This window comes from Astatotilapia calliptera, chromosome 6 (genome assembly GCF_900246225.1).
Source record: "Astatotilapia calliptera chromosome 6, fAstCal1.2, whole genome shotgun sequence".
Lineage (NCBI taxonomy): Eukaryota > Metazoa > Chordata > Actinopteri > Cichliformes > Cichlidae > Astatotilapia > Astatotilapia calliptera.
Window position 1 is genome coordinate 19,651,866 of NC_039307.1, and position 22,220 is coordinate 19,674,085.

Genomic DNA, 22,220 nt, shown 5'->3' on the forward strand with positions numbered 1-22,220 from the left:
ACACACACACACACACACACACACACACACACACACACACACACACACACACACACACACACACACCACAAGGCTCTGTTTGTTTTGGTATGAGCCCAGTAGTCTTGTGTTGTGAGGCTGCTCTCTATGATAAAGCATGCAGAGTTGGTCCCCTGTGGGTCCAGTAACATATGCAAACGTCTCCCTATTGCTGCAATAACATATGCAAAACAGCGCTGCTGGCCCCGGCCCCTATGCTCCCACCACCCGTTACTGTTCAGATCCCGCCCCCCTCTCCTCTTACACACACACAAGCCTGTTTGCTTCTCGGATTTTGTTTGATAACTGTGTGTGTGTCTCAGTGTGTGTGTGTGTGTGTGTGTGTGTGTGTGTGTTCCTTCAGATTTTAGTCTGTAACAGTCTGAGCTTTGTGTTGGCCGAAGGATTATCACAGCTTTGCCACCAGCAGCTAAGGCAAGGAGCAGAGGCGAGCAGGGCTTAGAGAGACACGGTGTATGTGTTGGGACAACTGTGGGAAAACACATTTGTGTGTGTGACAGGGAGAGAGTGCTCATGTATCTGTGCGTGCATGCATGAGAGGCCACGGATGGTTGGTTGTCTATGTCCACACAGTGGAGCCCTCAGGACCTTCTCAAATACCCTCGTACAAACTAACACACACACAAAAACTAAACCAACGCGTCATTCCTCTTCCCAGTTTCAGTCCTTTTTTTATTTTTTAGGTCAGGCTGGCTTTATGCTTTATGTGTGTGATCAAAAGCTCTTTAGGTATCAAGGGAGTCTCTCCTGTTGTGTCTGATGCTGAAAGTCTCTTCTAATGCTTGTAAGCAAGTTTATGAAGAGACATGGACATTCTCAGGGTCTTTTGGGAAATGTTTAGGTAAAGCAGATATTTTTTGCTCATGTGCAGGGTTTGTTTGTGGTTCAATCCCTGTCTGCTCCAGTCTTCATGCCATTGTGTCCTTGGGCAAGACACTGAACCCCGAGTTGCTGTCTGTAAAATGACACTCGAGTGTAAATGTGTGTGATTGTTAGATAGAAAGCACTTAGCTGCAAAAAAAGCTTGTGCAAATGTGGTATGTTGTATAAAGCACTTTGAGTGCTTGGATGGAGTAGAAAATGCACTATATAAGAACCAGTGTATTTTCTATTTAAAAACAAAAAGATGATTTCCTGCAGTATGTGCCTATTTACCTAGAGCACTGGGTCACTCTAACTTTTTTGACTGCTAAAAAATATAAAAGGAAGAAAAAAAATCACTCTGTAGGTGAACGAAAATGCATAAATACTGAAACAATCAGACTTTGCATCGGCAAAGATACCATTTTCTAATTAAATCTTTTCAAATTAGCTACATAGTTTCTTTTCTTTTTTTGAGGTTGCATGAAATACCTTACTGTGAGTAATGATCACTGTGCATCACAGCCAACGGTCCCAATCTTTAATTCAGGTGTTTTCAGTCCCATTACCACAGGTGTATAAAATCAAGCACCTAGCTGTGCAATCAGCCTTTATAAACACTTTTTTAAGAATGAGTCTTTCTAAAGAGCTCACTGACTTTGCGTTTTGTCCTGTGATTGGATGCCACCACTGCAGCAGGTTAGTCTGTTACATTCATTCCCTCCTACATGTTTCCCAATTAGCTATAAGTCATATTTTTGAAAGTGTTTAGGAATCTCTGAAATGATCTGGCCGAACATGTAAAGTTACAGAGCAGTATCAGCAAGTGCCGAGGCGAATAGTGTGTAAAAGTCTAAATGTCCTCTGGTGTTAACATCAGCACAAAAACTGTGTTCCGACAGCTTCATGTGTTACCACGACTGAGCAACTCCTGTAGGTGACATGTGCAGGTGGTACATGTGCTTTTGTCCATGTAGTGTAGCATCCACTGATGACCACCACAGCCAGCTGTGTTATTCAGGTTTTGATGGAGGTGTAATTTTTTTGTTTTTTGTTTTTTATTGAAATACTTATCTTAACCCACCAACTGACAAACATTAGCAGTGCTAGCATATAATGGCTTCCCCTTATCTAAACAATTATTTTAGCTCTTTATTCAGTCCTGTTCATTATTGGTGATTATTCCACTCAATGTTGGTACATGGCATTAATACGAAGCGAGTAGACTCTCCATAGACATAATCTGTGTAACTCAAGTTAATGCCCTTCACTCGCTATGAGTGATCCAGAACTGAACACATACCGACCAACAAGGAAAACATGTTGTTTTGCATAGCCATTGATGTTGACTCCAGTTTCCCACTCGGTTTAGACTTCAGTGGAAATGTTCCTGCTGCAAATTTATACTAAAATTATGTGTCATATTAGCTGTCGCTGCACAGCCATAGCTGTCACTCCTCACTAAACCATTTAAAAAAGATTTAGAAAGGCACCAAGCTGCGGTGATCCCTTAGGGCCTCACTCTGTTTAGATGCCCGTGATAGGCAGTGTGAGATCAGAACAAGGAGAGGAAATGAGTGAGGGATAAACGTTCATCCCGTTAATTAATATCGGATGAGGCAGAGAACTCCTCGCATGCACACGCACATTCACACCAGGTATTCACACAACTATCACAGGTTGGTGTGAGAATAAGAGGGGGATTTCGTTTCTCTCTCTCTTTTTTTCTCCGATGTCTCTCGTGCTTTCATTCATTCTGTGTGCTGGATCAGAGTATGTGGAGATAACGCAAGCCCAAGGTCAGGGAGAGGGAGAGACAGAGGGAGACCTACAGCCAATTTACATGAAAGATGAATGGAAAGAGGGGCAGGAAGGGTGGAGGTCGGGTGGGGGGCTCGAGACAGGGGCTGTGATCTCCTTGGGGTGCACATGTGTATGTGTGTGTGTGTGTGAGAGAGAGTTTGTGCTTGCGAGAGGTCTGTGATCTCCTGGCCTTTGTGATGGAGATGGGCCCGGCAGGCCTGACCCGATAATGACGCGACGCTCTAATAGCATTCATCCTTTCTGCCGCAAAACTACTCAAGCGGAAAAGAGAGGGAGAGAGAGGGGAAAAGTGTGAGGTGTAGATGTGGGTTTGCAGGGGTGTGTACGGAGGAGAGGGTGAAGCGGGAGGGGATGGGGAGGTTACCTAAGCTATGTTTAAGAAATGACGTGGGGCGCAAATCATTTGTAATCTCGGAATCAGGGATGAGAGAGAGGGAGGGGGCAATTTCTGCGCAGTTTTGTGGTTGTGTGTTTTGGAGAATAGCATTAGGGGTGTGTGTGTGTGTGTGTGTGTGTGTGTGTGTGTGTGTGTGTGTGTGTGTGTGTGTGTGTGTGTGTGTAAGTGTAACATTAGCAGTAAATGCACTCTGCCTGTGTCTCCTCTCTCTCTCTTTATCAGTGTATATTAGCTGTGGGCGCTGGAGCATGGAAGGCTTTCAGAACACTGGCCCATAGGGGACGGGACCCCGTGTCCAACAAACACTCACACACACACACAGTCTGACGCACACAAACACAAACACACACAGTTACTTATCATACAGGGTCATTACAGGCCTCTAACTATACCTCGGAAATCAGTGGTTTATATCAGCGCCCCATATTCTCTGTACAATACACTGCAGTCCGCTTCATTGAGAGCATGGGAATGATGGCAGAGGAGAGGGAGAATGAGACAGAAATGGGAGGTTAAGCCACCGTTTTATTGTGTCCATCGTGTTTATCGGGGGGGATCCGATTGTGGTTTTTATTTAAAAATATATTTTTGATTTTTTTTTTTTTTGACAGACTAAGCATGGCCCTCCTGTGAAGCAGCAACCAAAGCGCAGCAGACACTCTCATGCCTACTGCTACAACTGCTCACAGAAGGGACACTTTGGCCATGTAAGTAACCCTCACTGTCTTTCTTTAGTCTACGCTGAATTGTCTGTTATATTACATGTGTAGGTATTTGCCATTTTGTATACACCAAAAGAATAAAGGCCAAAGTGGAAGCAGATTCTTTAAAACAAAAAGAAACAATATTTTCTTTAAGGGATATATTTAATTGTAAGTACTTTTATTATTTGATTAAATAATTCTTTACTACTACTGTTTAGGTCCAGTACTGCCTGACTGAGAAAAGTCACAAAATGATCTCATAATTTCAGTTTACGCAGCAGTTTGAGTCAGCAAGTTGAAATTTTGAACTAATAGCTTAAAACTTCAGCTTGGCTCTTGACTGGCAATTTTTATTTTTTTTGTGTGTGTTTTTTCCATTGTAGAAACAAGCTTCCATGACCCATTTGAACCAGGAACAACCCTGAAATTCTTCCAGCTTCTATGTTAAATAAAAATAAATAAATTCTAAGAGTTCTCATTATTTGTATTCTAAAATTTCATAAACGCTAAGCTAAAATATCAAATCATCAATAGCTTGCTGCAAAGTCGTCACGTGAAGTTAAAGATATAAATTTTTTGCAGCTTAGTTATGTTGAGAGGTTAATTTATACTTAACTCATTCAACGTAAATTGAACTGAAGCCCACCAGCAGTAAAAGTAGACCTGCAAGGAGGTGCAGGGTTTGCGCACGTAAGGGATTGCGCAGTGAGACAAAAATGTGGTGCAAGTGGTGGTGCAAGTCTTGTTGTGTTTCACTGCCAGCCGTTTGAAAATGGCTGGCAGTGAAACACAACAAGAGTTAAAAGGCTATGCCAGCTTTATTACGAGGCTCAAATAGCAGCTTCATACAGATGTTTCTGGTCAAAATGGACTTTTTTGACAGCGGATAAGGAAACAAACACACAGACAGAGATTATTGTAGTAAGATATAACCTCCTACAGGTTTTTGTAATCAACAGCGTATTTCACATCCAACGTCTTCGGGTTTACTCATCAGCTTCCGCATGCGCAGAGTTGTTTTTTCTACAGATTCTAAAAGTAACATAATCAGCGGGATTTCTGTAGGATTGGATTTGACCTCATGTGCTGCGTTTTTATTATGTCATTTTAAATATATTGCAGGCCTTTTAATTCTGTGTCTTGTGTGTTTTCCACAGGCATGTATAAGACAGAGGATGTTCAGTGGAGTGCATCCCACAACCTCATTGATTAACCACTATGACACTGTGGAAGAGATAAGCCGCAGACAACACAGGATAAAGATCAGGGCTAAAGGTAAATCACATAAAGAAATAGGCCAGTAAATATCTATCCTTTTTATGGCTGCAGCTATTATTCATTTTTAGGCCAACGCCTCTTAGTAGCGTGTCTTGGTCTAGGCGCAGTACTAAGCTTTCCTCCATGGGCTAAAATCCTTGGGCTATATGCTTAAAAGCCTGGTCTGTGCCAGGACACCAACTAATTTAAATAAACTCTACCAATTCTGCCAAGAAGAGCGGGCAAGTGTGCAGCCGGAATTATACCAGAAGCTTGCTGATGGCCACCAAAAGCATCTGAATGAAATTCAAAATTGTGCACTTGCTTCTTAAGTCATTAAATGGTAAATGCCCTGTATTTGTATGGCGCTTTACTAGTCCCTAAGGACTCCAAAGCACTTCACACTACATTCAGTCATCCACCCATTCACACACGCATTCACACACTGGTGATGGCAGCTACATTGTAGCCACAGCCACCCTGGGGCGCACTGACAGAGGCGAGGCTGCCGGACACTGGCGCCACTGGACCCTCTGACCACCACCAGTAGGCAACGGGTGAAGTGTCTTGCCCAAGGACACAACGACCGAGACTGTCCGAGCCAGGGCTCGAACCGGCAACCTTCCGATTACAAGACAAACTGCCAACATTTGAGCCACGATCGCCCCACAGCATTAGTGACCTATGCTGTGCAATCATTCCCCCCTGAAAAAAGAACTGTTCAAAGCAATAATTAAAAGCTGTTCAGCGTGTGAACCGTAGTGTTGCACAGTTGCATATGAGAAAACCGTGTTTGGAAAAAAACTAAACACAACATATCAGCAGAAACACCTCACACCATCTGTTAAGCACGTTGGTGGAGGCGTGAAAAATTGTGCTTGTTTTGCATCCACTGCAGTCTACTGTGAACTCCTCTGTATACCAAAGTATTGTAGAGGCTTGGCTGAAAACAGAACAGTGATTAAAGCACAGCAGGAAAATGAAGAGAATCAAGGTGATGCAGTGACTGAGTCAAAGTCCAAACCTCAGCCTGTGCCCGTGCTCAGCAATGATTTGGCGAAGAGAACTGTGCACAAACAAGTGCCTGCAGACTGAAGCAACATTGTAAAGAAGAGGGGGGGGGGGAATTCCTCCACAATCATGTCAGATACTGACAAAGTCGTGCAAAAAAATTACTTTTGTCAACTTTTTGCTCCTAAAAATTGTTTCATAACCTATTCGGTCCTTGGGAGTACTTAGCTCTTCAGACTCTGCTTCAGCATTTTGGCGTCGCTTTGTTAAACAGATATTAGTCATGTGAGGTTGTAGTTAAATGCTGTTAAGGACCAAATTAATATTTTATGTCTTGGCACATAAGAGTTTTTATCCATCTGACTTTGTTTTTTCAATCATAAGAGAAAAAGATGAAAATCATCTAATCAAATCAGATCCAATTAATTATTTTTGTTTTTCTTTCCCCAGAACTGAAGAAAAATGGCGGTTTTCAATCTTTTTCTGAGGCCCTTCTCACACCAGGACCCCCAAAGAAGAAACAGAAGATCAGCTTTCATAAAACCAACCACCAGTCCTACCATACCCCTCGGCATACTCCTAACAACCACAATCCCAGGCCCAGCCATTTATTTTTTAATAATAATGACTTAAGTGCTGCAACACCCAAAACAAAAAAGTTTAATAAGTACAAACAACAGGAAAGCATAGGCAATGTTAAACCATGGAAACCTAAGAGACCTGTGCCCACCTCGAGAAACCCGCTGCCAGCCGCTAAACCAATTTTCGATGAAGCAGAAGACTTTCCCAGAGGGGGAGGGATGGGAGAGAAGAGGAAGAAGAGGAGAAAGAAGAAGAAAGTGAACCATGTCCCTTCAGCACAGCCAGGGGGACACACAGAGAAAAGATCTAATCCTCTCTTTGGCTCTGTTGGAGGAAAGGTGCATGGGCCTAAAGCAAAGCAAGAGAAGAGAAAAAAGAGGAAAAATCAAGCCCCCGCGACTGCTGACAAAAAAACTGGTGCGCAGATGTACCCTGCAGACGATAATCTGTTCTTCATTAAACAAAGAAAGGGCAGAAGATAGCATCTGTTTGTGTGAGGTTTCAATGTCAGAGTCTGTCAGGGCTCTGATCTCTAAAAGCAAAAGTTAAGACCGTGACTTTTAGGGGCGTGTCGCACGTTTCGTTAACTCAGGTCTCGACATAAATACCTGAAATTATTGTGGCTTTAAGGGCCTTCATGGGACCTTTTCACAAAATATTTTAACAACAGTCAAGAGTTAGGTGATGTGTATGATTTTTGGAAATATTAAAAGATGCTTCATTTAGTTGCTTCACCTCCAGGGTCCTGATTTTGTTCACAGTGGCTCGAAGTCACATTGTGATGCTTGAACAGAGCAGCATCTTTAATCTTGTTAATAACAGCTTAAAACGAGTCAGAACGCTGAAGCTGTTTATTTACTTTCCCCATGTGGTCAGTGTGAGAATACAGCTGTCCCCAGATTTAAACAGGAAGTGGCCCTTATGTTTGGAAATTGACTATGTATAAACAGCAGTTCACAATTTAGTTAGTCCAGTAAGTCACAGTTCTGTGGATTTTTAATGAAAAAGGATCATGGCCTGAAAGGAATCTGGATAATATTTGCGTAAAACCAAAAAGGTTTACTAAAACAGTTTCAGGAGTAATGGTGACTTAAAATTTATTTCTTCCCATTGGTTCCATCGTGTTGCAAAAGTCTCATTTTAAAAAAAGAAAATTAAAAATATTTGCAAGTTCAATAAGCTGATTTCCCTGTGCTTCTGCTTTGAAAGTAGTTTTTTAATGTTGCTGCTGCTCTTGGAACCAGAAGCCAGTGTATATTTAAACACGTGTTTGTGACTAATTTCATTTTCAATTTTAACTGAAGGGTAAACTGCTGCTCTTTTCTGTAACCAACCCATGCGCTTGTAATTTTTCTGTATTTATGAGCACTAATGCATCTGTTACGTACAGACTAATAGAGCAGTGATGAAAAATCAGCAGACGCCTATTTAACCGTGATCCTCTGTCATTTGATGTTGGAGAACTCTGTCAAACCTGAAAAAGATCGCTTCAGTCAGAACACAAGTATTTCTTGTATTTATTGAAGGTGATCACTTTCAGGAATGTTTTCTTGTAAGCGGACAAGTGGACTCAAACCACTGGTCCCAGATAACATGCATCACTAACATGTGGCCCCAACAGTGTTGATCATTTAAAATCAGTTGTATGCGTTCTTATTTGTTATTGTCGTAGCTAAATGAAACCCTGAAATAGGAAATCGTGTGAAGTGATCCCTTTGTAATATGACCACTGGTTATTCAAAGTGTCTGAGGAAAAATAAAACTTGAATCTCTTCTGTGATTGAGGAAGAAAGCTTGGATTGCTTCTGCGCTCGCAGTTCTTTTTTCTTATCTTCAGTGTCATTGTTATTCAATACAATTCATAGCACTTGGCTCGGGTTGATAAATGTCATAGTGGAGGTTGATGGATGAATTTTAATTTTCCCTATGCTGGGGAAAAATAATTTGTGATCTATAACAATGAGTCACAAACTATTTGTTAAAAACCCTAAGTGGCCTACTGTTGACATTTTGATTGAGGTCCAGTCTTTCCACAGACTGAGCAACAGTTTTTCTTTACTATTTATCTGCTGTGTAGCCTTGTGCTTTCATGATTTCATGTTTTCAGACGATCAGCTTGTCAATTTTATCTTTATTTTTGTGATTTATTAAAGGCACGAGGTAAAAGTACACTGAAGACTGTCAACTGCTGCAGAAGATAGCTATATGAAAGTGCCATTTTTGTACGTGAGAAGAGCAATGAACTTGGTGATAGATGCTTCCAGTATGCATTATGGAGCCTAGTGCTCTGTGAAGGGCGGTAAAGACCGGTGGATGCTGTCACTTCTCCTTAATTTGGCTTCAGTCAGTGAACCCAGACAAACTACAGAGACAGCTGATGGAGGGATTTGAATGTACTTGCCTGTGTTATCAGACATGAGAACTGAAAGATTAAAACTACACTCACACTGGGTCAGAGTGATCCAGACTTATTGTTCGAAACAAGTTAAACTCTTACACAGCTTTGATCTTTAATTGGCTCTTAAAAACATGCTTCCATTCCTCAGATGAATGAATCACAGTATAAAAACATTCACTGATAATCATCTTCATATTTCAATCTTTCAATTTATTTACTTTAAAGAGGATATACTTTATATCCTCTGCTGGTCTTTACTGACAGAACAGAAATGCTGATGAAGCTTTAAAAGGACACAGGGCTGCAAATGGAATTTTTTTTTTAATTTATTATTTCTGATCAAATAGTCTCATATGCCACAGGGCTCCTGTCCCACTCTTGGTGTCAAATAGGGGGAGGTCCAACAAAGGTCTGACACAGACTCTGATGGATACATCTGGCCCTTTTTATCTACTGTTCACTGAAGCCTCATCACAAATGTTCTACGTGGAAGGGTGGGTAGTAAGAAGCCATTCTTACGGAAATGTGGAGAAAGGATAAGGTATTCCAGATTATACAAACGTTTCACTGAAAATCAGTGGCAGCAGGTCACATGGGGTAGTAAGACAGAAATTTATTGTTTTAGTTCAAATCATTTCAGTATGTATGTAGGCAATCAGGAGAGAGTTGAAACAGTGAATGTCTACAGACATCTGTAAAACACCTTGGAGGCTCTGTCTTGATTTGGGGCTACATTTCAGCCAGTGGTGTTGGGGAACTTGTCAAAATGAATGGAATTATGAACACAGAGAGGTCCCTTCAGTTTTTCATCCACCATGCAAGATCATCTGGAAAGCATCTGATTGGCAGCAGCTTCATTTTTCTGCATGACAATCACTGAATGTAGTAAAGGATTATCTACTTCCCATTTAAATTGTAAAAATGTAAATAAATGAGAGTGGGTTAAGACTTTTGCACATTACTTTAAATACTGGTACCGTGATTCCAGTGACTGCTGTAGTTGTGTAATTATGGTTTTTTTCCTCTAGGAAAACAAAGATTACGCTTTCTGTAACAGTTTTGAAACAATCTTTCAATTAATTTTCTCTGGTTAAAATCGATGACTGTATAACTGTTTTCTAGAGTCATTGGTTAAAATAGTCCATGAAGGCCTCGCGCTTGTTATTAACCACAGTTACGACAGCTTCTGAATGCAACACGCAGGAAGCTCGTGACGCAGAACGTCGCTCCGCCCGCAGCAGCAGGCAGTGGTGCTAACATCTTCAGTTTTTAGCCAGAAAAAGTTACTGAAGGAGTGCGTTGATCTCCCATGAGCATAGACACTGAGCTGGACAGACTGTTGACTCTGGCCAAGAAGAGAAATGGAGAACGGTACGTCCTCAACCGGTGACGCCCAGCTGGACCAGTCTATACGGCAGTGGCTGCAGTACGACAAGGTGAGCTGACAGCTAGCGTGCTAGCTCAGAGTGCTTCAGCTTTGCTGTAGTCATCAAACACATTCAGGGTTATCTTTGTACGAGCGATTTTATTTATTCTCGGGCGATACATGAAGATTCCAGTTAGTAACTTTGTGAGTTTAGTGGTGTCCTTGACTGGTCCTTTCATTTAAGCATGCATCAATGAACTTTTTGTGATAGTGCTCAATTTAGATTTTAATTTAAAGTTGTAAAAATCTGCTACTTGTTTACTATAATAAGTTGATATAAGTTTATATTGACTTGGGTTTTAATTTATCTGTATTTTCTGTTAAAGAAGTGCCCATTTCCCACGAATTACCTCAAATCAAGTATCTGCCATTGAATTACTAAATACATGATTATTATGCCTAAACCAAGAAGCGCAAAGAAGAACTGGATTCTTCTTTCTCTGTGAGAATTAGATGATAGCCTGTTAATAGTCTGGATAAGCATAACAGAAAGTAGATCTGATCTGTCATTTGAAAGCAGAATCTCATGTGTCTTAGATCTCGGCTTATAAAACACTGTAAAGGAGGATGTCCAGTTTCTTTAGCATTGTTTTGTCTCAAATCACCACGGACTTTCTGCTTGACCATCACCAATTTGCTAGAAGATTTTATGGTCTAATATTTGGACATATATAATGATCAGTGTGAAATTTCAGCTTCATATGTCGTTTACTTTTCAAGATGTATAGTTCTGAAAATTATCTCTTGATTCATTTCCACCATATCTTTTTTTTCACATTGCGAAATCTGAGGCCATGTTTGAGCATGAATCAGAAACTATTAAAGATAAAAGCCTGAAATTTTTCAAATTCTCACCTTAAAATGAACCAGGATGAGATGGATCAAAAAATGTCTGATTATGACTGGTTAAAGAATAAATAAACAAAGAAAGTAACCCGAATTATAAAGTCCAACATTTGAACATATAGTAATAATTGGAAAAGAAAACACACTGCAAAAAAGACAACTTTCTGAATGGGACATAGATGTATTTTACAAAAAATGCCAAATAAAACTTTGTCAACATGAAAAAATGCTGTTTTCATTCAACTTTAATCTGGATGGAGCAAATATGACAAATTTTTCTACAAAAGCAAAAATATAAGTAGGTCCTCTAATCCAAATAACGCAAAATTCTGGAGTTTAATGTACATTAAATTCTAATAATTTCACATCAATCATTACATGCGCCCAAATTTTAAACCATAAACTTTTCAGGGACGTCAGATGTGGACGAACAGAACATATTGTAGAAATTTGATGCTTTGAGATGAGAAAGACCCTTAAGCATTTTAGCTAGAAACCGTCATAATTCAAACTCTTTTTTTTTTTTTTTTTTTTTTTTTTTTTTTTTTAAATAATCTTTGTCAGCTATTTTACATCCAACCAACAAATCAAGTCAAAGAAGCCCTTGTTCACACAAAAATAGAAGAAGTCGTTCTCCGGGTTGCGTAACTCGTGACCACTCCACGAACACTGACCTGCCCTCCCCTACTAAATTAGTTTGAAGCTATTTTACTTCCAAGAACATGAGAGCTAAATTAAAGTCATCATAGAGCCCTTTTGACATTTCACCCTACAGAATTAATACTGATCTGCAAGGTTTTAACAATTACAGGTAGTTTTTCTCTACTTCTCCTCCTGTCTTACGTGTAAAATTAAACCAGTTGTGGATTTCATGGTAAACTGAACTGTGCCTACTTTATGAAGCCAGTCATCTGCTTGTGAGTGACCAGTGGTGTTCCCCAGGGCTCTGCTCTTAGACTTCTCTTATCTTAGACAGAGAAGTTTCCACTTGGGTTACGTATCCACAAACATTCATCACTGCAGGTTTGCTTTCTTTAAAACCAGAAGTCAACTTGTGCTTGTACTCAAGTGTCTGTTGTTACTGAGTCTTTTTCATTTTAATGATTATAAATCCATAACCCTCTGTTTGGTCCCCAAACGTTTGTCCAAATTTTGCAGGAGACTCTTCCTCCTGTCTGCAAGCATCAGTTGTTCCTAATATTATATTTATTTTTAATATTTACGTCATTATTTTTATAAATACTACAAAATAACAGAATTATTTAGTGGAAAATAATTTGAAATTATAAATCAGTAAAACAGAATATGACTCAGATTTTATAATAACCCAGTCAGCTGCTGGTCATACATTCTGGTATGTTGGTCATTACTGAAACAGAACCAGTCACATGGTCTTAACATGCTTACAACACAAATGTATAACCAAACTAACCCGGCTACTACCCGACTATCAGACCTACACAAACACAGTCATTCTTGGCCTTAAAGACATATGGGATGTCACAAATTAGGTCACACTGGAAAAAGACCCCAGATTCATTAGTCTTGAGATAATTGTGTTACAGCGGCTTCCTCAGGGGTCCACGTGGTCAGAAGTGCCGTCCTGTCTGGACGTTCTCATAGTAATTCCTAAGTAGACTGATTCTTACCCTCTAAACTTTCCTGTTGTCTATAGAAGCTTTTGTGTTGGGTTTTTTAATGCTAACTTTATCATCAAGTGACAACACTGTAGACAAGATTTTAAATCTTTAATTGTGTTCGTTTATTTATTTATTAATTTGTGGATAATAAAACATTTCCCTTCCCCAGAACCCCAAAACGAAATCCATGGTGCAGGATATGGTGAAAGAGGGAAACATGGAAGCTTTGAAGAAGTGTTTCTCCTCCAGGATGGAGTTTGGCACAGCAGGTCTGAGAGCAGCCATGGGGCCTGGCATATCCTGTATGAACGACCTCACTATTATTCAGACCACACAGGTGGGTCAATACTGCAGCTCAATACGTTTCAAGTCGCATGCAAAGTTGAATGTTTCCGTTTTTGATTTTTAGTCTTTGTTTTGTGAAGAAGTTGAGGAATGCGAAGTATTTTATTGTCACCCAAAACCCCCCAAAATCTGGTTCACACTTAATTTTATAGCTGAATTTAAGATCGTATAGATTGCTTTATAGCACTTCATAGTTTATTCCTGAGTTGCTGCCTGTGTGTGAGTCAGACCTTCCCCTTAGTTCTTTTCTGGCTCTAGAATAATGGAGATTGCTGTTTTTGCACTGAAGATCTGACACTGCAGGATCGTGAAACTATATATACAAGCAGTCCTTCAAATCACTGATTTGTATAAAAGCTAGCTCAGTTTTATGATGATTGCTTTTATTCATATTGTTCTGAATATATATCCAACTTCATGTTCTGTAATTATTATTTTGTGATTTTTATCTGATTCATTACATGATTGAAATTGTTATAATCCGGGTTAAAACCCATCCATAGTTTGTGCCTTTTTTGTGAGAGGTGCTGTGTGTATATATATTTATTTAAAGTTATAATCAACCATTCTCAAGACCTTTCTCTTGTATCTTCTAATCGTTTCCTCCCTGACAGGGTTTCTGTTGCTACCTGGAGCAGAGTATTGGGAACCTCAAAGAGCGAGGGGTGGTGATTGGGTACGACGCTCGCGCCCACCCTCCCAGCGGGGGCAGCAGCAAGCGTTTCGCCAGCTTGGCTGCGGCTGTATTCATCAGCCGAGGAGTCCCTGTCCACCTCTTCTCTGACATCACCCCCACGCCCTTTGTGGTAATCACTTGGTTTCCTGTGTTTTCATCACTTGGGTGTTTTTTTTTGGATGTTGCAACACGTATTCAACACAGTCAAAAAAATTAAAGCAAATTCCAATTTAAAAAAAAATCCGCTCACTTTCCTTCAGTGTACAGTGCAACATGTTGCATAACACATGTAGCAGTCATCAGATTATGTTCACTTTGAAGAAAGAGGATCTGTGATTAGCAATTTAGGCTTTAGACATCAATACCACTTAAGTCTTGTTTGTATTTCCAGGTGATTATTCAATATATCTATTTATCCACTTATTTTATTCAGTTTTTGCTCAATTTTCCTGTTGCATTACTTATTTTCCTTGTGTAATAGTGAGAGCAGCACGCAATATTTATCTTGTTTTTATATTGCACTTTCCAAAGCCAAGCCGTAAAGTGCTAGTCCAACACGTGAAAAAAATAAAATACATAGAACAACAGGTTTCAACAAGTGATTTTAAAAAGCCAGCAGATAAAAATAACTTTTAAGAGAAGATTTTAAAGACTGCCTACCTCAGATGTCCAGTCAGGGAATTCTGTATGGCTTAAGAAACAAGCATAAAATGTTTCAATCACTTCTAAAGCTATGAAGTCGTCAGTGAAGAGCTGCAAAGGCTGCTGTAATGCTCCCTCTGCTTCAGCTACGTGTTAGAAGCCTAGCAGCTGCATTTTCATTTAATAGTAGCCTGTTTATGTTACGCTGGTGTAAGTAGTCAACTCTGGAAGAAATAAAAGCAGGACCTTGTTAAGTCATGCTGAGATAGGAGTGAATGGATTTTAGGTGTCTGTCTAAGCTGGATGAAACAGGACTCCATGAAATTTTAGACACTGTGCATCAAAAGATGTCAGATTCAAAGATTAGCCCTGGGTATGAGCCTACTTAGACCAGAGGAAAGATCCACAATCATTCAGCCTTAGTGAAAATGTAGACTATATCTCTGCAGGATTTGCCCAAAGGCCAGCATGCAAACACACAGCAGTGGTTTAGGCCCGTTCTCAGTAGGCATTCATCGATAAGTCAACCAAATATTAGTATTAGCCAATATCTGCCTTTTTCTACTGGCAATCGTGGCTCAAGAGTTGGGAGTTCGCCTTTTAATCTGAAGGTTGCCGGTTCGAGCCCCGGTTTGGACAGTCTCGGTTGTTGTGTCCTTGGGCAAGACACTTCACCCGTTGCCTACTGGTGGTGGTCAGTGGCGCCAGTTTCCGGCAGCCTCGCCCCAGAATTTCATAAAAGCGTATTCCTCGTTCTCACTTTTTCATCCTGATTTTATCTTTCACTGCAGTTTTGTGGGAAAGAAAATCTTTGTGTAGCACAGTTTTGTTGTGAGTCTTCAGACAAAAGGAAAACGAGGGAAAACGTCTGCTGCTCAAATTCACCTGATGTTCTCCCAAAGTAATTAAAAAAAAAAAAAAATTATATTGACATTTTCCTTAAGTGCACCTTGATCACGAGTAATTGCCTCCATGATGGCGTTATAGCAGAAAACATTTTAACCATTTGGCTCTCAGTAGAAATGAATCCAATCCCTCATAGTAACCAACTATAACATTGTTTTATTAGTAACATTTTCAAATAGGCTTTCTTTGTATTTCTTAACTTTTTTTTGCTTCTGCATGGTGTTCTTAAAATATTTATCATATATGAGGTACTATTGTCTTTCTCTCATTCTCATTGTAGCCTTTCACAGTTTCCCACCTGGGTCTGTGTGCTGGTATCATGGTGACGGCCTCTCACAACCCCAAACAAGACAATGGCTACAAGGTAAGACCTCATCATTGCCTTGTCTTTCTTCCTTAAATGCATCAATAGCTTACTGATAGTTTTATTTATAATCTCTGCTAATTTAAAAATTACAAAGTTCCAATTTCTTTCCCATAAATTTCTGAAACATTTAGTTTTTTCTGGTTTTGTCCTAGGTGTACTGGGAGAACGGTGCCCAGATTGTGACTCCTCATGACAAAGGTATATCTAAAGCCATTGTGGAAAACCTGGAGCCTTGGCCTGAGTCGTGGAACACGGAGGAGGCTCTGAAGAGCACTTTGCTCAAAGACCCCTATCAGGATATTAACACAGAATACTTCAAAGCCATCCAGAAACACTGCCATCACAGGTGCTGCATAGATACACAACTTGCTGAGCAGCATGTACCATTTAAAACATGCTAGCGATTCTACTGTGTAATGTTTTAAATGCATAAGCTGCCATGTAGGCCGTACAAGTACATGATGCTTCGAGGTAAAAACTGTGGATATTCATAAATCATGTTTTGACTTTTTTTGCAGGGAAATAAACAAGAAGTCAGAGGTGAAAATTGTGCATACATCTGTGCACGGTGTTGGTCACACGTTCGTCCAGTCAGCATTCAAGGCTTTCGATCTTCGTCCTCCGTACGCAGTGGAGGAACAGAAGGATCCAGACCCCGAATTTCCCACCGTTAAATATCCTAATCCTGAAGAGGGAGAGGGAGTCCTGGTGCGTAGTCAACATTTGTCACACCCAATCATATGTACAGTTGCGTCCGTAGGTTTTTGGACAGTGACACAGTTTTAATGTTCACGATCATGGTGGATTTTAAATCAGATCATCAAGATGTGATTGAAGTACAGACGGGGAGTCTCAGTTCAAGGGTTTTTACAAAAGTATCGCATTACTGTTTAGGAATGACAGAATAGCCCTGTACACTTAAGAGTTCATCCTGCGCCTGTTTCACTTTGTTTGACGATGACACACCTTCCTCTTTGAGAGTATTCTTGACATTTTGTGAAGTTGTTTTTCTTAACTAAGGAAATAATTTTGTAATCATGCACCTATTCTTCTTGTATTGAGATTTCCAGTGTACAGAAACCAAAATGAAAGTACAACAAATGTTTCACTGCCCTAAAACATATACAGCTGACTGTAGTAGATGACTGGTTTTGGTTGATTGTGTAACAAGTGATTGGTTGTTCTTGCAGACATTGTCATTTGCACTGGCAGAGAAGGAGGGGGCCTCTGTGGTGCTGGCGAATGACCCTGATGCAGATCGACTGGCCATTGCTGAGAAGCAGGAGAGGTGTGTTTGTGTGCATATACAGCTTTAATAGTGTTTGCAGCAGAGTTTGACACAAACTCATTGGGCAGGTTTATTAGGGTTGAATGAATAAAAATTATGGTGACCCACACATTTTAGAGCTACTCAGGACCTCCAGCTGCTCAGTTCCGGGTCTTCTTTGTCATTGTTTTACATGATGATTTCATCTTTTCAGTTGGTGAATGATCAGACCACTCTGCACCCAGACTCTTGTAATAAATGCAGTGTGTAGTTCGGCATCATCTTGCTGAAATATGCAAGGCCTTCCCTGGAAAAGATGTCTAGATAAGAGCATGTGCTACTCTAAAACCTGTATATACCTTTTAGCATTGATCATGCCTTTCCAGATATGCAAGGCACCAATTCAGAGATGCAGCCTTTTGAACTGACTGCTGATAACATGCCGGATGGTCCCTTTCCTCTTTAGGCTAGAGAACAAAATGTCCATTTTTTTTTCCAGAAATAATTTAAAACTTCTATTAATCTGACCGTGGATCAGCCTTTCTGGATCTTCTTCATATGTAGCTTCTCCTGATTAAGCTTTAACCTGAATTTGTAGACGGCGAGGTGAACAGAAGGGGGTTTCTGAGCCCACGCAGTAATTTCCATGACAGATTCATGCATGTTTTTAATGCAGTTCTGCTTGAGACCCACTGAAGATCACAGGCATCCAATACTGACTTTTGGCCTTTTTCACGCGCACATAGAGATTTTTCCAGATTCTCATAATCTTTTGATGACATTATGTGTTGCAGATGAGAAGATGTTAAAAGTCTTCACAATTGTTTCATTGAGGAAGATTTTCGCAGTTTGTAAATGCAGCTTTTTGCAATTTGGTGAATCTGTCCATCTTTACTTGTGCGAAACTCTGCCCTCTCTAAGATCTTCTTTTTATACCAACTTATGTGACTGACCTGCTGCAATGTAACAGTTTAAACATTGCATATTACAGAATGCTTTGATGATCACAGATCGATGACCCTCTGCATAAGGTATGTTAGCTTGCCTTCACTTCCATAACCTCTGTCTGTGTCTGTGTTAGTGGACGGTGGCGTGTGTTCAGTGGTAATGAGCTGGGAGCATTGCTTGGCTGGTGGCTATTTCGCTGCTGGAGGGAGCAAAACTCCGACGCTGCTGCTGTGAAAAACCTCTACATGCTGTCGAGCACAGTCTCATCCAAAATACTGCGCGCCATTGCCCTGAAGGAGGGATTCCACTTTGAGGTAACAAAGTTGTTTTTAAAATAAGATCAGTTAAATTTCCCCATGCATCAAAAGATTCTGTAAGATGGGCCTAACTGGAGAGGAGTGCTTGTATGGAATTCCTGCTAGTAATCGTATTTAGAAGAAACTGAGATAAATTTTTAAAAAAAGGGCTATGAGACTATTTAACAATACTGTTTTAGGTTTCACCACCGCACGTGTTTCAGATTGAATGTTTCAAACCATTCTCCGTGGTTACTGTTAACCAAATTTCTTACATAATGTTTGGACAGGAAACACTAACAGGGTTCAAGTGGATGGGTAACAGAGCCAGAGACCTTTTGGACCAGGACAAGACCGTGCTGTTTGCCTTTGAAGAGGCCATAGGTATTATCACACGCAGCACACACACGAATGACTGTTTTCAAACTGAGACCAGTCCTGATTCATGCTTTGTGGCTAATGCACACAATGATCTCCACAGTGTCACAAGCTGAGTTAATTTTAACTGCCTAAAAGTATTCAAGTAACATAAATTTGTGTGGGATCAGTTGATGACAACAACATTTTTCTGTTTGAGTTTTTGGGAGCTCACAAGATCTAAACTAAAGTTTAAACTCAACCTAAATCTAAACCTTTCAAAAACTTGCTTGAGGATTAAAAAATAGCCTTAAAGTGATGGCAGTAATGAAACTGAAATGTGTAGTCACCTGTTGGTGAACTAAACTAGATATATAAAGTGCACAGTGACATGGAAAAGTAAAGTTACTATGAACGGTTAAGTGAGAGGTGTGTGAGCTGATCGCTGAAAGACATGAAGTTAATTTTTAACTTCTTTTGGGCCTTTCAGCTTCAGAGACCTTTATCCACAAACGTCTTCTGCTGTGGCAGCTGTCAGCAGCCACGGCTTCTCTAAACAGCTACCTGTGTCTATGAAAGTAAAGAAAGCTGGTTCCTCATCTCATAGTTTAATCAAGAAGTGGCAGTTAACAGGAACAGAGGAGGTTAAGTTGAGATCTGTAAGACCAAAAAAGGGAGAATTGCTTGTAGGTTTGCTAAGAAGACCAAGGACAACCCCTGTTTAACTGCAAAAGACCTTCAGAATGAGTCACCAGCAGTGCACTGAGGACTAAACAAATATGACCTTTATGGAAGTGGATGAGCTTTTTGGCTGTAGTTGTTTCCACTTGCAAAGCTGAAAGTATTTGAGTGGGAGAGGGAACAATAGATCCAGTTTAATATCAGCGAATAATTCTGGAAGCAAAGGTCACACCATTTCATCTCTGACAAGGAAAGTATCACAAACTCACCTCAGACTTCACAGTGGACTAATTCAAGAGGTGCAAGATGATGCAGAGCTCTCACAGTCCCCTGAACTAAACACCACTGAAAACTGTGACCAAAGGTTGCATCATTACTGTGAATAGAAGTGCTTCACTTTCTTTGTGCCGTCCTGAAGTATACTTGCATGTATACTGTGCACTGATACTGAAATATTTCTGTGGAAAAAAAACAGTTGCGCTTTACAAGTGAATCTAATCACACAACGTAGCGCAATCTTGGTAATTTGGTTAATGAAAATATGAGTCATCAAAATTAAACATGTAAAAACATCAGATTTATGTGATGTGATCTCAGTCTTGATTATTAAAAGGTTTGAGCCGTGCTGACAGTCAAACACAAAGGCTGAGTTAAAAATAAAAGTTGTTTGGGGTCAATACGATTGTTAGTAAGTCCAACACACACATACAACATAACAGCATAGTTTCCAGCATTCCTATATAATAAGATTATGATACTATAATTGGAATCTCATTCCTTTGGATACACTGCTACTAAAAGAAGTGGCAGCTGACTACAGCAGCTGGAGGTTTATATAGTCTAAGTGAACTCTGTGTGTGTGTTGCAGGGTATATGTGTAGTCCCTCTGTATTGGACAAGGATGGAGTGAGCGCTGCAGCCATAGCAGGAGAGATGATTTCCTTCCTGGCGACTAAAAAAATCAGTCTTTCTCAGCAGCTCACTACAATCTATGAAGAGTAAGATGCACACACTTGCGTACATTTCACCTTAAACTTTGAATAACCTAAAACTGCAGGCTCTAGCTCTGTCTTTGATTATTTCTTATCATCAGGTATGGCTACCACATCAGCAAGAACTCTTACTTTATCTGCCATGACCAGGAAGTGATCCGCAGTCTGTTTGAGCGTCTGCGCAACTATGGTGGCACAAAAGACTCGTATCCCACCGAATGTGGTCGTTTTGCCATCGACGCTGTGCGAGACCTGACCACCGGATACGATAGCAACCAACCCGATAAAAAAGCTGTAAGGGCACAAACTTCACACCTGCAGTTCATACACTGAGAGCATAACAAACCTCTTAATTACACATTATAATTGTGTAAGAGTTTCCTTTTAAAACAGTTGTTAGTTTTAAACTGCAGAAGTTTTGTGTTTTTAATTTTGCTCGTCTTTCCAGTTTTATTTATTTTAGTGTGTCTCTCCCTCTGTCCATCTAACACTCCTTCCTCTCCTCTCTCAGGTTCTTCCCACGTCTAGCTCCAGTCAGATGATCACCTTTACCTTCTCTAATGGGGGTGTGGCCACCATGAGGACCAGCGGCACAGAACCAAAAATCAAATACTACACTGAACTCTGTGCTCCTCCTGGTAACAGGTAGGTTACTTTAGAGGCAAAGCTAATATAAGCAAACTATAGAACTGTTACATTTTTCTACACCCTGCAAAATGGCTTTATACATCTTCTTTAGTCTGATATCAGCCCAAATCCTGAAGGAATTTAATGATGGGCAAAAACGTTTTTTTGGGTTTTTTTTTTTTTTTTTTTTTTTTTTTTTTGTAGGAATAAATAGTTGTTTTATTTTCTCTGAAGATAAAGAAACTCCACAGTTTGAAATGTCATAACTGAACAGTGCAACTCTAGTAATCCCTCATAAATGTCAACGGGTTTTTTGTTTTTGTTTTTTTGTCTCTAACAGTGATGTGCCGCACCTGAAGAAGGAACTGGATGACTTGGTTGATGCCATCATTGAAAACTTTTTCGAGCCAGATAAGAATAAGCTGCAGCCAAAGCCACAGTAGCGCAGATGGGTCTGTAACAACAAGCAGGACAAGCTGGGCTTAATATCTCTGACCAGCATGCCACGTGTTGTCTGAATTCTCCAGACGAGATTCTTTTTAATTCTGGCTTTACATCAATTCATAAACGTGTTAGTGACAAGTTAACCATGTGGCTCTTTTACAATTTGGAGAAATCATGTTGTTGTTGATGATAATTAGTCATTTTAAAATGATCTCAAGGGTCATGTGTTCCTATATTTTCAGTAGTCAAAATGTTTCACAGCTTCATGTTTTTGTTTTTTAAAATTCAGTTTACCTCAATGCCGGAGATCTTAAAGCGCACAAGTCCAACCATCTTACACCCACAGCCATTCCTGTTTTCACACTATTATGCGTTCTGTATTTCCTGTTTTGATGACATGCATTCCACAGTGTGCTTCAGCATCATTTGCTTTGCTGCTAATGTCAAGAATTAGAGGAGTGTGTAAATGAGAACATTAAAAGTTTATAGCGCCATCAAGTGGAGACACCGACTCCTCGTTTCTTCATACTGTATGTTGTTAGAAGTGTTAGAAGTCAGAGGTTTTTTGTTGTTGTTTTAACTTATTTTCAGTTTAAATTCATTTGATGGAGAATAAATAATGTGCGTGTTCCGGTATTCTTCATGCTGAAAAATACAACTTTACTAAATAAAGATTCTGACTGTACA

General features: G+C 40.0%; 2 protein-coding genes across 2 annotated transcripts in view; both read left to right on the forward strand.

Annotated features, from left to right (window-relative positions):
* zcchc7 (zinc finger, CCHC domain containing 7) overlaps positions 1-8,455 on the forward strand; it is a 51,734-nt gene extending 43,279 nt beyond the window's left edge. The window contains exons 8-10 of the mRNA XM_026170921.1: positions 3,733-3,828; positions 4,983-5,100; positions 6,544-8,455. Of these exons, the coding sequence (XP_026026706.1) occupies positions 3,733-3,828; positions 4,983-5,100; positions 6,544-7,157 (828 nt within the window). The 3' untranslated portion in view covers positions 7,158-8,455. The remainder of the gene's footprint in view (positions 1-3,732; positions 3,829-4,982; positions 5,101-6,543) is intronic.
* A 1,801-nt stretch (positions 8,456-10,256) lies between these two features.
* Positions 10,257-22,218, forward strand: pgm2 (phosphoglucomutase 2). Its single transcript, XM_026170928.1, has 13 exons — positions 10,257-10,509; positions 13,155-13,322; positions 13,945-14,136; positions 15,835-15,918; positions 16,074-16,267; positions 16,440-16,629; positions 17,112-17,209; positions 18,270-18,450; positions 18,723-18,816; positions 20,339-20,468; positions 20,564-20,756; positions 20,974-21,107; positions 21,430-22,218. Exons 1-13 carry the CDS (start codon positions 10,435-10,437, stop codon positions 21,530-21,532), a joined length of 1,836 nt encoding a protein of 611 aa, XP_026026713.1. The 5' UTR covers positions 10,257-10,434; the 3' UTR covers positions 21,533-22,218.
* The last annotated feature ends 2 nt before the right edge of the window (positions 22,219-22,220 follow it).

What these genes read in the sequence shown, in the direction of transcription:
- pgm2 (XM_026170928.1), top strand. Translation starts at nt 10,435, where the DNA reads ATGGAGAACGGTACGTCCTCAACCGGTGACGCCCAGCTGGACCAGTCT. An exon ending in TGCCTTTGAAGAGGCCATAG is followed by an intron (nt 18,817 to 20,338) that starts GTATTATCACAC and finishes TGTGTGTTGCAG; the next exon opens with GGTATATGTGTAGTCCCTCT. An exon ending in ACCAACCCGATAAAAAAGCT is followed by an intron (nt 20,757 to 20,973) that starts GTAAGGGCACAA and finishes CTCCTCTCTCAG; the next exon opens with GTTCTTCCCACGTCTAGCTC.